At 37.3% G+C, this 16067-nt stretch overlaps 1 protein-coding gene across 2 annotated transcripts in view; it reads left to right on the top strand.

The window, feature by feature from the left end:
* The window catches only part of NCKAP1 (NCK associated protein 1), an 83259-nt gene that overhangs the window by 54811 nt on the left and 12381 nt on the right, over positions 1–16067 (top strand). For both annotated transcript variants that reach the window (XM_045294153.1, XM_004701473.3), the window contains exons 19-23: positions 4329–4468; positions 4955–5086; positions 9219–9437; positions 9653–9783; positions 10045–10142. In XM_045294153.1, coding sequence (XP_045150088.1) covers positions 4329–4468; positions 4955–5086; positions 9219–9437; positions 9653–9783; positions 10045–10142 — 720 coding nt within the window. The remainder of the gene's footprint in view (positions 1–4328; positions 4469–4954; positions 5087–9218; positions 9438–9652; positions 9784–10044; positions 10143–16067) is intronic.

Genomic DNA, 16067 nt, shown 5'->3' with positions numbered 1-16067 from the left:
TTACAAGTTTGAAAGGATTGAGAGGAGGGGCCCCAGTAGGCTGCCACACCATTATTGGAGCCATCTGTGAAGTAAGTGTGGGCTCCTTCAATTGACTTGTGTGAGAACACCTTGCTGAGGGTCCAGGGGGTTCGCTTTAAAAAAAACCCAGAATTTTCTTGGAGGATAGTGACAATCTAACTTTCCCCAAAACTCAGCCAAAGAAAGCTATTTGGAAGTTTGTGGCAAATTCTAAAAGGTTCCTCACTTGAGCTGGAGTGTAAGGCAGAATTATGACAGTCGGATCATACCCACACAGCTGTTGGCAGTGGGGCCTGCCTTTGGAAATTAACTGTTCTATTTGCTCCCAGTAAGGCCAGATGACTAGGGCCTGTGTTTCCCAAATGTATCCACTCGAGAGGTTTACGTCTTGGGCGACAGTAGCAGTGGGGGAAATTGGGGTGTGAAAATTAACAAGGTGAGTGCTTTCCCCCCAATCAACTCAATAAATCTTTCCTCGACTGATGTGTTCTTCTACAAACTCCGGCTCGTGCCGGGCTTCAGAAGGGAGCTCTTTAGGACTATTCAGCTGTGGGTTCCCTTGTAGGGTATCAAATAAGTGTTGGAGCTCTTCTGTGGGAATGCCTAAAATTGGTCTCACCCTATTTATGTCCCCAAGGAGTTTCTGAAAGTCATTTAATGTCCTAAGATGATCTGTTCTAATCTCAAGTTTCTGTGGCCTGATCATGGTCCTATCTACCACAGTATGAGGACTGGTGGTTTGAATCTTATCAGGGACAATTATCAATCCTGCCTGAGAGGCAGCTTCACTGATGTGAATGTAAATTTGTTGTAGCATGTCATTGTTAGGTGCAGCTATTAAAATATCATCCATGTAGTGGATTATATAAGCCTCTGAGAAAAGTTTTCTCACAGGCTCTAGCACTTTCCCCGATGAAAAACTGACACATTGTTGCACTGTTAACCATGCCGTGAGTCAGAGTTTTAAGATGGTACCTTTTATTAGGAGCTTTATGGTTTAATTCTGGGATGGTGAAGGCAAATCTTTCATGATCAAGCCGGATCTAACTGAATAGTATAAAAATAATCTTTAAAGCTGATCACAATCATATTCCTATCTTTAGGAATCCTGCTAGGTGAAGGAAGTCCTGGTTGCAGAGTCCCCATAGGCTGTACAATAGAATTAATAGCTCTTAAATCTATGAGCATCCTCCACTTGCCTGATTTCTTCCTAATTACAAGTACAAGGGAATTCCAGGGTCTAAGAAATCTCTGCTATATGACCTTCTCTCAGCTTCTCTTGAACTAGATTGTGTAGTGCCTGCAACTTCTCATTATTAAGGCACCACTGTTCTGTCCAAATTGGGTCATTTGACTTCCAAGTTAGCTTGATGGGTGCAGGCTTTACGACAGTGGTCCCAGCTAGGCCATGGCGGTCATTTTGGGGAGTCACCTTAATGGGTGACGGATCTCCCTTCTCATCCTTCTCATGTCCATTTCCTTTATAGCCCATATTTTTCATAATATTCCACGCTACTGAATTTTGTAGTGGGATATATAATCTAGCTTCCCATTGCTGTTTGATGTCCTTTAAAATTTTAAAGGGGAAGTTACCATCTGTGTTTCCTGATAGCCCGCGGGTTGTCTGCATCTGGTGACCTTTCTGTTATATGGACAGGAAAAGCTAGTCTTGTCTCTAAGTCTCCTTCTTCTGCAATACCTTTCTCTACCTTTGAAAGCATAGATACTTTGCGCTTAGGTTCTCCTTTGTCCTTATCTGCTCCCTTTGTTTTAAAGTTTTCTGGCCTCTCTAAATTGCCTTCCTCAGGTAGGGCCAATGCATGATGAGCCATTAGGTGATCCTTTAAATCAGATTTAATTCCTTCAGTTTTTTCTAAAACCTTCTCAACTATTTCATAATCATTCTGGCTCATTTTTGCTTCCGTAAAGTTGGATAGTTTACTTTGGGCCTTTCCTTCCATTCACGTTCTCCTATCCTCACCTGCTCTGTCTGCAGGGGTTCTAAAACCATCTTAAATTGAGCCACAAGGAGGAATTTTGGATGTTGTAAGTATATATGTATCACACCCCTTTGCCAGTGCAACTTTTTGCAGCTGTACAGCTTATGACAGCAAGTACAGTAATTAGCAGTGCAACCTTACTATTAATGTGATTTTTATGGCTGGCACAGAGAATGCTTATGTAAGGCTGGGGAGACTGTAGATAATGGAGGAACTCATTTGGCTTATTAAAGGGCCTACAGTTTCTCTCCGTGCATGGCGAGCTTTCAGAAAGGTGTGCAGAGAAATTAAACAATCATATGTGCTTTTAAAAAATGCTTTACAAAATAAAACACATAGCAGAGATCCCACAAAATATATAGTTTAACGAATTGGCATAAACTGCTTTGTAGTTACTATGGATATAAAGAAAACCTAAGTCACCCGAGAATACCCTTCATTCCTCCACTGTATATTAATTTTGGCTTATGTATTAGCCACTTTATATTTTTTGTTACCTAGGAGTGGGTCACTAGTCACTGATTTTTTCTCATTAAAAAGTTTTATTTTCTCGTCTAAGCCTTAGTTAAATTCCATCTTTTAATTTTTCTTAGATTTTTTTCTATCGAATAATAACCTGAGACATTTGGCCTATGGAGTTTTCCATAGTCTGTTTTTTGTTCTTTCTATACTATACTGATGGTGAAATTCAACATGTCTCACTATCCTGTGTGTTTCTTGTAATGTGGATCTCGAGACTAGATCAAATTTATGTCCAACAGTGGGCAGAGGGCCACATTGGACCATCAGCCTTAATTTGCCTGCCTGTCCTTCAGTAACCTCCTCAGGAAGGACTGGGGGGGTGGGGGGTGGTATTGTCGAAGTTCTTACATGATGCTAGGAGTATGTGCCCTTTATACTTGAACGTCCTTGGTTACATGTAAAATTATTGGCTCGTATTGTTGGATATAACATCCTTGATTCACTCTCTCTCTCTGAGTGTTTTTAAAATATGGTCCTCCGTTTTCTTCAGTTGATAAGTTTGGCTGTCAAGAGTTTCATGATAATGTAATTATTTTTTCGTTTCTAAATCACATGCATTTTCTACCCACATAATTATAAAAAGTTTTTCTTTTTAAAGTCTTGCTGTTGGTCTTTGTGGCTTCATAATCTCTACAATTTTGTGTGTTATTTTCTATGTGGGCTCAAACTTTTTCCCTTAGTTTTCAGAAACATTTCTTGAATTGCTTTCTATTATTTTTCTTGCTTTGGTTTTCTTTTTTCAGGGAGTGCACTTTCTGTATGTTGGATCTTTTTGCCTATTATATTTGTCTCTCGTCCTTCTTAGAAAAGTCTAACAATTTCATTTATACCTTTTCTCTTTTTACCTATATTTCTTTTAATATATTATTTGATGCTTTTATTCCCATTTCTGTTTCTATACATCTCAACTCTTCCCTCTCCCTGGCATCTAAACTACAAAAGCTGTTGTTGTTCTTTTGGAAGTTTCTCTCAAATTTTAAAATCTATTACACCTGCCTTATTTCATACCCTTTTTCATATCTTCTCTGACTGTTTCTAATAGCTCTACTTGTCTGTTTCTGTATTTTCTTCTATCAGTATCACAGTTAACCGTATAAAATATATCATGGTGAAATTCTCACTGGTTTTAGAATTGCTACCATTTAAAATCTAATATCTTGACTTGACAGACAAGCCCCTTTAGTAGCTCAAATGAAGCTTTCACTTTATTTGCCCTGCAGTTCCTGTCCCACACCTGAAGTTTCATTAGACTGAACCTGTCATGTCCTTAACATGGTTGTATTCTTCCTTCTACCTCAAATGTTCTTTCTCATTTCTTGCTTTAAAAACAAAACAAAACAAACTTTAAAACTGCAGCCTTGCTGTAACTTCTTCCATAAAGTCTCTTTTCACACAAGATTTACCTACATTTCTGTTTTTCATCACGGTGTGTGGGCTCCCCAAACTAAGTAAGTGCTCTCTCTCTCTCACATACACTACTGTCCTCAGTGGTAGCATCATAATCATGCGTAGCAAGAGCTCTGGTGGCTCAGTGGTTAAGATGCTTGACTGTTGACCACAAGGTTGGCAGTTTGAACCCACCAATAGCTTCACGGGAGGAAAAAACAATCTGGTAATCTGCCTAGAAACACTTCAGGGCAGTTCCATTCTGTCCTATAGGATTTCTAGGAGTTGGAATCAATTCAGTGACACACCAATTAGATATAGAGCTAAGATTTGAATAGTTACTGTACTTTCAAAGTATTTGATGTAACAAAATAAAATCCCTTTCCTTTTAAAATTTAGTTGCTGCCCAAGCATTGTGCCAAAACCATTAGTCAAGCAGTGAATAAGAAGTCGAAAAAGCAGACTGGTAAGAAAGGGGAACCTGAAAGAGAAAAGCCAGGAGTTGAGAGCATGAGGAAGAACAGGCTGGTAGTGACCAAGTAAGCCATCCACTTTTATTGTATCTTTTCCTTATGGGTGGAAGATATTTTTATTGTGTTCTGAGGCATTAGTACTGAGAAAGGCTTAATGCTAAATTCTTAATATTCCAGACACTTAAAATTTTTCACCTATGGGAGCTAGATTAGCCTGTTTGTGTTTGTTTCATCCCCTAAATACTGTCGTAACATCTAGGTATTTAATTTTTGAAGAAAGTACCTGTAATCGGATGATTTGGTGTTTTGCATAACCTTCCTTCTTCCACAATCCAAAGTACAGTAGGAGGTGAAAATTACTGTCTTTATGAATACAGAATATGTTCAGTTTTCTCATTGTTTATTGTGTAGCTTTGTTAGCTGAGAGAAAAGCCATACAATTTTAAGATTATTGTCCCCAAATAAGATCAGATTTGTTTAGAAAATTAATAGCATATTGACTGTGATAAAATGTTTAATATTTTATTTACGACTGCTTAATATTTCTTTCAGCCTTGATAAACTGCACACTGCACTTTCTGAGTTATGTTTCTCTATAAATTATGTCCCAAACATGGTGGTTTGGGAGCATACATTTACCCCAAGAGAATATTTGACTTCTCATCTGGAAATCCGATTTACTAAGTAAGAAAAAATATAAACTTTTTTTTGTTGATTTCAATAAGTGTATTTATTTCTAATGTTTCCTTTTTAAGGGCAACGATTTTTTTTTTAATGTATCTGTAGAACTGCTAGTTTAAAAAATACTGAACTGGGGATTATCTACATTTCTCCAGTTCTTGTCTTGTATGTTATACTGTTATCGAATTGTAAAACTGAGGAAATCATTTAGTATCTCCTAACCTTAGCTCTCATGCATGGAAAATTAAATCAGAGTATTTCAGCATGCAGGTGACAGTCTAATAGGGTCATGAAATAAGTTTTGTAGTTTTGCCAGCACATAAAAAAAGAAAGGCGAGGAAATAAAGAAAAAATATTAGTGTGTGTGACATGTAGTAAATGTAACTGTTACTTTGTGAACTTTTCAGTTTTATATATGTATATTGAGTTGTGATCAAAAACCGAATTAATTGCATCGAGTCATTTCTGACTGATAGTGACCTAATAGGATAGACTAGAACTACCCCTAAGCATTTAAGAGGCTGTGACTCTTTATAAAATTGGAAGGAACCTCTTGGTTTCAAACTGCTGAACTTGCATTTTGCAGCCCAAATTGTAATGCAGTATGCCAAGACAGCTCCTTGAATTGTGATGACAAACAAATATTTTAGTGGGTGGGTAACAATAAAATTTGAAAAATCTCAGGACTAGATCCAGTATTGAATATTTTCTAAATTAAAATATATTCTAGAATGCCTGTAGAACTCCAGATTCTTACGTTGTAATTAGAATTATATAAGTTAGAATTATATGTGTGCTTCTTAAAATGATACTGTATGTAATAAGTAAGAAACTTCAATTTTATAAACACTTCAACCTTGTTCTAAGTTACATATTAAAGAAAATGTTTTAGCTGAGACAGTTTTTGAAGGCCTTAAAATAATTCATACACAAAAGTTTGTCAAAGAATACTATCTATTTAAAATTTCAGTAGTATGAGTAGTTATGAAAAAGGTACAAAGCATAAACATATGTGTGAGGGTTAAGGAACATGTAGGACAGTATGTAGATGCACATGAAATCGAGTATCCAGTAATCATTTGAGTAGTGAAATAAGTGACTAATGTTGAACAAAGACTGGCTTTGGCTTTCCTTTGTAAGGCCGGTACTCCGACAGTAAAACCAACACCACCCTATTTAGACCAAAGGGAAATTATGCCCTCTATTTCTCATTATTCACTAGGGATATGAAGGTGGGAGGGTGGTGGGTGGAAAGTGTAGGGACCAGTTTACAGCTCACTTGTTTTTCTTCTATAAATGGTCTGCTCTATTAATACATGAGGAATCAAATGTTCTTTTAACCACATATCTACTTAGTAATCAGGAATAAATAACTTGTTCACCTGGGAAAGATTTTCATGCCAAGACAAATAACTTAGTGGGTTGATTTTTTTTTTTTTTAGACCAATCTTTTGAGCATAGCTTTAGGAGTTAGGGCAAATATACAGGAATGGCAAGTTTTTGTCTTGAGTTGATTCGTCTATGCCTTTTTCAGTGATGAGATCTATTTGCTATCTTCAAGGGTCTATTTTTAATCATATAAATCTTTGATCTTTATACCTCTAATGCTTAAGGGATTTTAGAGAGCGTGAGACAGAAGTGGACAATGTAGGGGAAAATACCTTAGGGAATTACTTGGAAAGTTGTTTCTTTTAAATACATATGGCTACTTAGGATATAAACAAAACAAAACAAAAGCATTTTATGTTCTATGAATGATCAACAAACGATAGCCTTGCTTTTATTTATTTACTATGCTGCCATGCAGTGGAGAGGCAGCACTGAAATCAGTCAGGGAGGGGAGTTAAAAACCCTAGATCACATCACTTCCTGGTGACATAATTGAAATTTACTTGTTCTGAGTCTTAGTTTTTTCATCTGATAAATGATGGTAATAATTATATAGCAGGGTTATTATAGGGACTGTCGGAAATTTGTGTAAAGTCTGGTATAATTCCTGGCCCATGACATTGAGTAAATAAAAAATGGCTATAATGATGCTTTAACTCAATGCAATGTTTTTTTCTTTTTAATTGATGTGTGGTTTCAACACACATGCCTTCACTCTGATACTTTTTGGGAGAGGGTTTAATATATACTATTAAGAGACATGCTTTCCATAAGTAAAAATATGACCAAAAACTTCTGAACCTCTTAAGTAAATACTCTCGTTGAATATATTGAGACCACGTGTGAACTAGATTATCCTCTATAAAATGAGTGTTCATGGTGAGCTGTAAACTTTGGCATACATACAAGTATAATATGTTTCAGCCTTTCTTTTCATTTGTGCTGGGAATATATCTCAAGAGTGGAATTGCTACATAATGTAAGCAAATTAAATTTTTTTGAGCACCTACCAAACTGTTTCCATAGGGACTGCATCATTTATGTTCCCATCAGCAATGTGTTAGATAAGGGTTCCAAAATTTCTTCACATCCTTGACAATACTTTTTTAAAAAAAGCTTTTCCATTAAGGTTGAAATGGTATGTCATAAGGATTTAATTTTATATTGATTAAATTTGATTATTTCGTGTAAAGTGGCTGATTTTTCTAATATTTCTTAAGCTTTCAAAATTAGGGTTAGAAAATGCTAATGGGTCCTATTCTGTAACTATCAATATGCCCATGCCTCCATTTTTCCTTCCATGGTTCTTGATTATACTAATTTTTATAATGTGGATATAAAACTGATCAGGTCAGGAGTTGAGCTATTGACTCCAAGGTTAACTAAAATCAAGGGCTGTATACACTAAATAATAATAAAAAAAACTTTTAAGTATGGTATTTTTTTCCTTAAGTAATAAAGACATTTAACATTTAAAAAAGGAACTGCTATCACCAACTATAGCCAGAAAAAATACACTTTTTTCTTAGTGTGACTACTGAGGAATGAAGAGAATGGGAAACTAAAAGCAAAGACTGGAGGAAACATGTTTGAAAAGTTGCTTATCGAGAGAAAGCTCATAGATCCTGATTCTGATTATAGCCTAATGAAAAATTATTGAGAAGTAGCTACAATTTGGAGAACATTGGTAATCCAAGAGCCAAATTAATGCAAGCAAAATGTACATTAATCTAGCTAAATATTTTCATAGTTGTTAAAATAACTTGTCCTACTAAAAGATTTTTGTTTGTTTTAACTCTATGTTTAAATCATTTTTATCCCTGCAAATCTGAGAGTTTGAAATCATTTATAGGAGGGGGTAAGTCAAATAGTAATGAGGGTTCCATTTTCATGTATGCACAGGTTTATTCCAAACAAAACCCAATAGGTCTCTCCCATCAGTGGATGACTACAGAGAAGTTCTCCAAGCAATACACTTGTCTCAATCTCAGTAGTGTGCCTTCAAGAAAATAAAAGCCCAATCAAAACAGTGGCTTCCAAGGGACTCTTCTGAGCCAGTTCAATCAAAGCAGAGAAATCAGCTTAGAAGGTTATGACAACTTTTTTAGGACACCCAAAGGGTAATCTTGATATATTTTTTCACAGGGCACAGAACTATCATGGGGGCTAGTGGAGAAGAGCTTTTTAAAAATTGAAAACTGCCTTGTTGAGAGAAGGGTCAGGAAAAATGGGCTTCCCTCTGCCATCCCCCACCCCTCCCTTGATGATAGTGTACCTGTTCATTCTTCCAGGGTAGCAAGGACTATCCTACAAGAATTCCTTTGGGAAACCTTACCTCATCACACTACCACACAGTTTGAATCCCTCTAGGAGGGCAAAATTCTTTGAAGGATTAGCGAACTGGAAACACTGTCTTCAGAAGTATACAAGCCTAGCTGGAGGGAGGTGGCCATGTGAGAGACACATTTTGATACATTTGTTAAAGTTTTCTGTGACTTTGGAAAGACATGTTTTGACACTCTTATACTTACTATTAGAACTTAAATTCATGTTGTATTGTAACTTTTAGGTGTCCTTTTAAGTGGGAAGATGATGACAATTGCAATTTCATGACTTTGTTACAAATTACTTTAAAAATTAATTTTGTTCAGTACAGTAGGTTCAACAACAGCACAGTCACATAAATGAAATTGATGACTTAGTTAAATTAAAGGGTATGTAATTCTTATTCTTCCTCTCCCCATAGGTCAATTGTTGGGATGACTATGTATAATCAAGCCACACAGGAAATTGCAAAACCATCAGAGCTTTTAACAAGTGTAAGAGCCTACATGACTGTACTCCAATCAATAGAAAATTATGTGCAAATTGATATAACAAGAGTATTTAATAATGTTCTTCTTCAACAAACACAACATTTAGACAGTCATGGAGAGCCAACCATTACAAGTCTGTACACAAATTGGTAAGAGTATTAATGTCGATCTGTAGGAGACATTTATAATCTTGGAGTAATATAAAATGTCTTGGTAATGAACTAATTAGGAATAGTGGGCTTTTTACTGATAAATGCTCGATCATTTTAAGTTACCAGTCAACTCCAAACTTTACCCTGGAATGCATATTATAGCAGATATTTAACTAAACATCTACTGGTTATAAATTTGCTTTTCTCTATAGGTATTTGGAAACCTTGCTAAGGCAAGTTAGTAATGGCCATATAGCTTATTTCCCTGCAATGAAAGCATTTGTGAACTTACCTACAGAAAATGAATTAACTTTCAATGCAGAAGAATATTCTGATATATCAGGTAAGCAATACTGTGGCATGTTTTAAAGAATGGGGAGAATTCCGTTGTGCTAGTGTGAGTCTAATGTGAGGCTTTTTTCTATGAAAACAATAAGATTTTTCTTCAATTATATACATAAGTCTAAGAATTATCTTTGTACTTTTGTGTCCTTAGGATTTTGCATTAATAATTTCTATAGTGGAATGTTTCAACGTGCTCTGATGTTCATTTTCTTAAACTATTTGCTGTCCAAAGTATGAATATGATTAAATTTTCTTTCAGAAATGAGGTCATTATCAGAACTACTAGGCCCATATGGTATGAAGTTTCTAAGTGAAAGCCTTATGTGGCATATTTCATCCCAGGTTGCCGAACTTAAGGTAATACATTCTGTCAATTTGAACTTTTCAACTTTGTTCCAAACAAACATTTCAAGAATATGTACAGCATGCCTAAAAGATTAATTATTTTAACCTGATATAAAAATTCTAATGGAAGAGATTATAAGCTAGCAGGGAGTTTTCATACATCCCAGTTTAGTTCTGCATTACAGATGAGAGAACTGAAAACTTGGACAGGTGAACTGAATTGCAAAAGGGGACTGAACTCCTTTTTTGACTTTGGTCAATCTCTCATTCTTTTATACCAGAGTGCTTTTCTTTGAATAATTATGGTCAAAATTCCAGCCAAAGTTATTTGTTCAAATGCTATAGCTTGAATATGTTATTACCCAAGGAGTATAATCCAAAGTATACTATTAGGCTGACTGTATTTTCTTATTGTTAAACAACTGTAAATTTTCTCTTACGGTCGGTCTCTAATTTGGATGAAAAATGTCTTAGATGCATTAACTTTAAGAGAAGTTTTTTTAGCCATTAAGAAATAACCCAGTGCTAAGCTAATTGACATTGAATGAATCTGTGTTAAAAAGTCACAGAATTGTTTGCCCCACTGTTAAAGACCAGTTATCAGACTAAGTAAGCCACAGGGGACAAACTAAAATGTCATTGTGTCTTATTTTTAATATTGTACTCAATTAGACACAGTATATTTTGGTGTAAACTGTTAATGCACTTGAGTACTAACTGGAAAATGGGAGCATTGAGGTTGTCAAGAGGCATGTTGGAAATCTGGCTAGACCAGAGGATGCACCATGGTACAGATAGGAACTGGAAACACAGGGAATCCAGGATGGATGATCCCTTCAGGACTAGTGGTGAGAGTGGCGATACCGGGAGGGTGGGGTAGAAAGGGGGAACCGATTACAGGGATCTACATATAACCTCCTCCCTGGGGGGACAGACAACAGAAAAGTGGGTGAAGGGAGACGTCGGACAGTGTAAGATATGAAAAAATAATAATTTATAAATGATCAAGGTTTCATGAGGGGGGTGGAGAGGGAGGGGGGAAATGAGCTGATGCCGGGGGCTTACGCGGAGAAAAAATGTTTTGAGAATGATGTACAAATGTACTTTATACAATTGATGTATGTATGGATTGTAATAAGAATTGTATGAGCCCCCAATAAAATGATTTTTTTAAAATGCATGTTGGAAAAAAAGATATGGCTAAACTACTGCTGAAAAATTAGCCTTTAGAAATCCCGAGGAGCACCTACCTGTGGCCATCATGCATCATGTCTATCGAAGGCTTTATCATGTATGTTTCTTCAAAACAGTTAATCACCATTTTATTAGAACCTAATCTAGACATTATGTCATTCGGCAGTTCATTCATATCCAGTACTGTTAATACAGTCACTACCACAATCAATTTCAAAACATTTTCTTCTTTTCCTCCTTCACATCAGCTCCCCTTTGCACACACACCCCTACCACTACTGGAGTACCCCCCAGGAACACTTATTTTAGTTCTTGTCTGTAGAGCTTAATCCACCCTGGATTTCATATACTGAAAAACGGAAAAATGCATAACAGTCAAAAATGCTACCAACAATAGCAAAATACAACAGAGATTAAACCCCTATGGGGGGGAAAAAACAAAACCAAAAAATACCAATATTAAAAACCAGATCAAACACACAGTGAATCAAACAGGAGATCAGATGACAAGGTTTTATCCATTCAAGTCAGCTTTATTTTAATCTGTTACAATCACCTCTCCAATACTGTCTGATCACCAGATTATTCCCATCCTAAAATTTCGGTTAGGAGGAAATCACCAGCGGTTTATCCCTGTGTAGATCCACAAATATATGTTGGGTTTCTGCTGTCATCCAGAGCCTTCTGCTGACTGGAATCTCACAGTTTAATCTCTGATACTAGTCCCTCTTTTGGATTCGTATTATATAATTACAGTCCTTGGATTACGGATGTTGGTGTGCTTCTTCCATGTGGTCTTCATTGTTGACATCTCACTTAGATGGCTGCTTCTTTGAAAACAAGTCTTTAAGACCCCAGACACTGTTCTTTCTGCCTCTGATTCACCTTAAAGACATTTGTTATTTTGTAGTAAAGAATCTTAGCATCTCCTTGGAACATAAGGACTTTTGTGTATGGTGTCATTGATTTAGTCCATGGTAATACTTTTAAAACACTGTTGAGAAAGGGAGATTGAGTAAGTGTAGGTTAACTACAAATTACAATCCATGGATTATTGACTTATACAGAACAAATCCTTACGTGACTGGACACTACACAAACAATGGGAGTTGGTGGTTAGGCAAAACTTTTAATAAATAATATCCATTGATAATGTCAGACAAATCTGCCAGAATAATACATATCTTATCACAGCAAGTAGGCTATTGAAGTAGTAAGTAAATGTTAGTCCTCCTACTGACGGTTAAATACTCTTGGTATAGCTGTCTTCTTAACACACCATGTAATTTCTGTCTTAAGTCCTTGGTGTGTTTAAGGTAGAGCCTAGTTCACCTAGTGGGGTTTCCACATTGCATCCCTTTGGTATGGCCTTTGCAGCGTGTTGTGTTCCTTAAAGATCCAGGGATCCACGTCTTAGTATCCTGTGGCACATGGGCTGAGTCCCCAGGGGGTGTATAGAAACTGAGACCACTGTGACCTATTAGGAGCCTCCCCTTAGGGTCCTTAAAAGTACTTTTTGCTCCCCCCTCTTCTGCCAGTAATTTAGCCCCCCTTGCTTTTCTAAGAACAGACTTGTCTTCTTTCACATGTGTATGCTCCCTTTTCCCCTCGTGACTCCGTTTTCCCAACAGTATCCCTCATCATTCTGGTAGGAATGTCTGCCAGTCCAGGGGGACCTTGTCATACCACAAAGCTAGTCTTGAGAGTTCTATTTTCTGAAATTACATAGTGCTTTACAATTATTTTCTTACAGATTTATTTTAGCAACATGATATAATCCAGGTTTCTCTGGGAGCAACTACATGTATATCGTTAGAATTAGAGAAGATGGGTTTGTCTAAATAAGACAGGCTAGATGAACAATCTGGAGGAGAAAACAACAGGACCGACAGTTCCCGGGGAACATGGGAGAGGGGGAGGTGGGAGACAAGGAATTGGTATTAGCAAACCCAGGGACAAGGGAACAACAAGTGATCTAAATCAGTGATGAGGAGGGTGTAGGAGGCCTGGTAGGGTGAGACCAAGGGTAATGTAACCAAGAGGAATTACTGAAACCCAAATGAAGGCTGAACATGATAGTGGGACAAAAGGAAAGTAAAATGAAATAGAGGAAAGAACTAGGAGGCAAAATACATTTATAAAGGTCTAAATACAGGCATGTACATATGTAAATATATATAGGATGGTGAGGAAATAGATCTGTGTGCATATATGTATAGGTTTAGTATTAAGGTAGCAGATGGACATTGGGCCTCTACTCAAGTACTCCCTCAATGCAAGAACACTTTGTTTTATTAAACTGGCGTTCCATGATGCTCACCTTCCCGACACAATTGCTGAAGACAGATCGGGTGCATAAACAAATGTGAAGAAAGCTGATGGTGCCCAGCTTATATCAAGATATAGCGTCTGGGATTTTAAAGGCTTGAAGGTAAACAAGTGGCCATCTAGTTCAGAAGCAACAAAGCTCACATAGAAGAAATACACCAGCCTGCAGTGATCATGAGGTGCCGAAGGGATCAGTTATCAGGCATCAAAGAACAAAAAAAATCATATCATTGTGTGCTCACCTCCCCAATGCGATCACTGAAGACAAATGGGTGCATAAGCAAATGTGATGAACCTGGCTATCAAAAGATATAGATAGCATCTGGGGTCTTAAAGGCTTGAAGGTAAACAAGCGGCCGTCCAGCTCAGAAGCAACAAAGCCCACATGCAAGAAGCACACCAGCATGTGCGATCACGAGGTTGAAGGGATCAGGCATCATCAGAACAAAAAAATCATTGTGAATAAGGGGGAGTACGGAATGGAGACCCAAAACCCAGCTATAGGCAATTGGACATCCTCTTATGGATGGGTCACGGGGAGGAGACAAGTCAGTCAGAGTGCAGTGTAGAAACGATGAAACATACAACTTCCTTCTAGTTCCTAAATGCTACCTCCCCCACTACTGTCATCCCAATTCTACCTTACAAATATGGCTCCACAGAGGATGTACACTGGTACAGATAGGAATTGGAAACACAGGGAATCCAGGACGGATGATCCCTTCAGGACCAGTGGTGAGAGTGGCAATACCGGGAGGGTGGAGGGAGAATGGGGTGGAAAGGGGGAACCGATTACAAGGATCTACATATAACCTCCTCCCTAGGGGACGGACAACAGAAAAATGGGTGAAGGGAGACATCGGACAGTGTAAGATATGACAAAATTTATAAATTATCACGAGTTCTTGAGGAAGGGGGGAACGGAGAGGGAGAGGGGGAAAATGAGGAGCTGATGCCAGGGGCTTAAGTGGAGAGCATAGGTTTTAAGAACGATGACGGCAATGAATGTACCAATGTGCTTTACACAATTGATGTATGTCTGGATTGTGATGAGTTGTATGAGCCCCTAATAAAATGATTTAAAAAATTAAAAGAATTAGAGAAGATGTTTTTCAGCTTCCACATACTGAGGCATGTTTACATATGTATTTTTTTTATTACCTAAGAAATCTTATGTGTCATATGGACAAGGTCATTGTGTTGTATAATTTGTTGTATAATTGTCTCATTAAAATAAAAGTTTAATGAGCTCATTCTGTTAATGATAATTCTAATTCATTTGTGCTTTTAATATCCTTTCCTAAGAATAACCTAATTTCTTAAATTATGAAAACAAATTTACAGCAGAAATTTGATTCCAGGTTTGGTAGGCAGCCTAGTGGTATAGTAGTTATGCTTTGGGCAGCTACTCTCAAGGTAAGCAGTTCAAAAACACCAGTCAGCTCTGCAGAAAAAAGATAAGGCTTCTTCTCTCAGGAAAAGTCATGGTCTTGGGCACACAGGTGCAGTCTCTTCTGTTCTATAGGGTCACTCTGCGTTGACATAGACTCAGTGGCAGTGAGTTTGGGTTTTTGGTGTGGTAGGCTGAGTAAGTCAGACCACTTTTGTTTCTTGAGGACAATTGAAAAAGATGAGAAATATCCGTATATACTCGAGTATAAGCCAACCCGAATATCAGCCGAGGCACCTAATTTTACCACAGAAATGGCATTTAAAATGTGTTGAAAAACGCAGCTTATCCACAAGTATATATGTGGTGTATATAAAGAAAAGATTCTTCATAAGCTATAACTAAAATATAAAGTATCTAGCTAAAATTAGTAAAAGATGAGCGCTCAGAAGCATCACCTTATAATCTCATTTGACCTGAGCATATTTGCTGATGCAAAAGTAACATTTGAAAGAGTCACAGTTTGGCAGCATTTTTAGTCCAAATCTAAAGCCTGTACAAGGTTGGGCATAGAAAGTCTTTTAAAAATTCTTTCCATCCTCTTCAGTAAGGAACCTCAGGATTATACCTTCAGGTTAGAAGTGTACTGGACATAACTCACCTCTCCTCAGGATTTGCGGTGTTAATTATGAATTTCGAGAACTCCTGGGTGATACTTCTTTAGAAGGTTGTGAAGAGAATTTGGGAATGTAACTACTTTCCAAACTAAACAAACCCCAAAAAATCCCACTGCCATTGACTCAATTCCAACTCATAGTGACCCTAAGTAGGACTTGTGAGCCCTTAACAGGAGCTGACTGCCTCATCTTTTTTCTGCAGAGTGGCTGGTAGATTTGAACTGCTAACCTTGTGGTTAGCAGTGCAGTACCAAAAGCACAGTGCCATTAGGGCTCCCTGTTTCCCATACTGGCATGTAATCATCCTCTTGTTTACAGCATCAAGGCACCTTTTTTTTCTTTCTTTTT

This window comes from Echinops telfairi, unplaced genomic scaffold (assembly GCF_000313985.2).
Source record: "Echinops telfairi isolate 266 unplaced genomic scaffold, ASM31398v2 ScPeMD7_3;HRSCAF=10, whole genome shotgun sequence".
NCBI classification, from domain to species: Eukaryota; Metazoa; Chordata; class Mammalia; order Afrosoricida; family Tenrecidae; genus Echinops; species Echinops telfairi.
The sequence above is the reverse complement of the archived record's forward strand: the minus strand, read 5'-3'. Positions and strand labels throughout refer to the sequence as shown.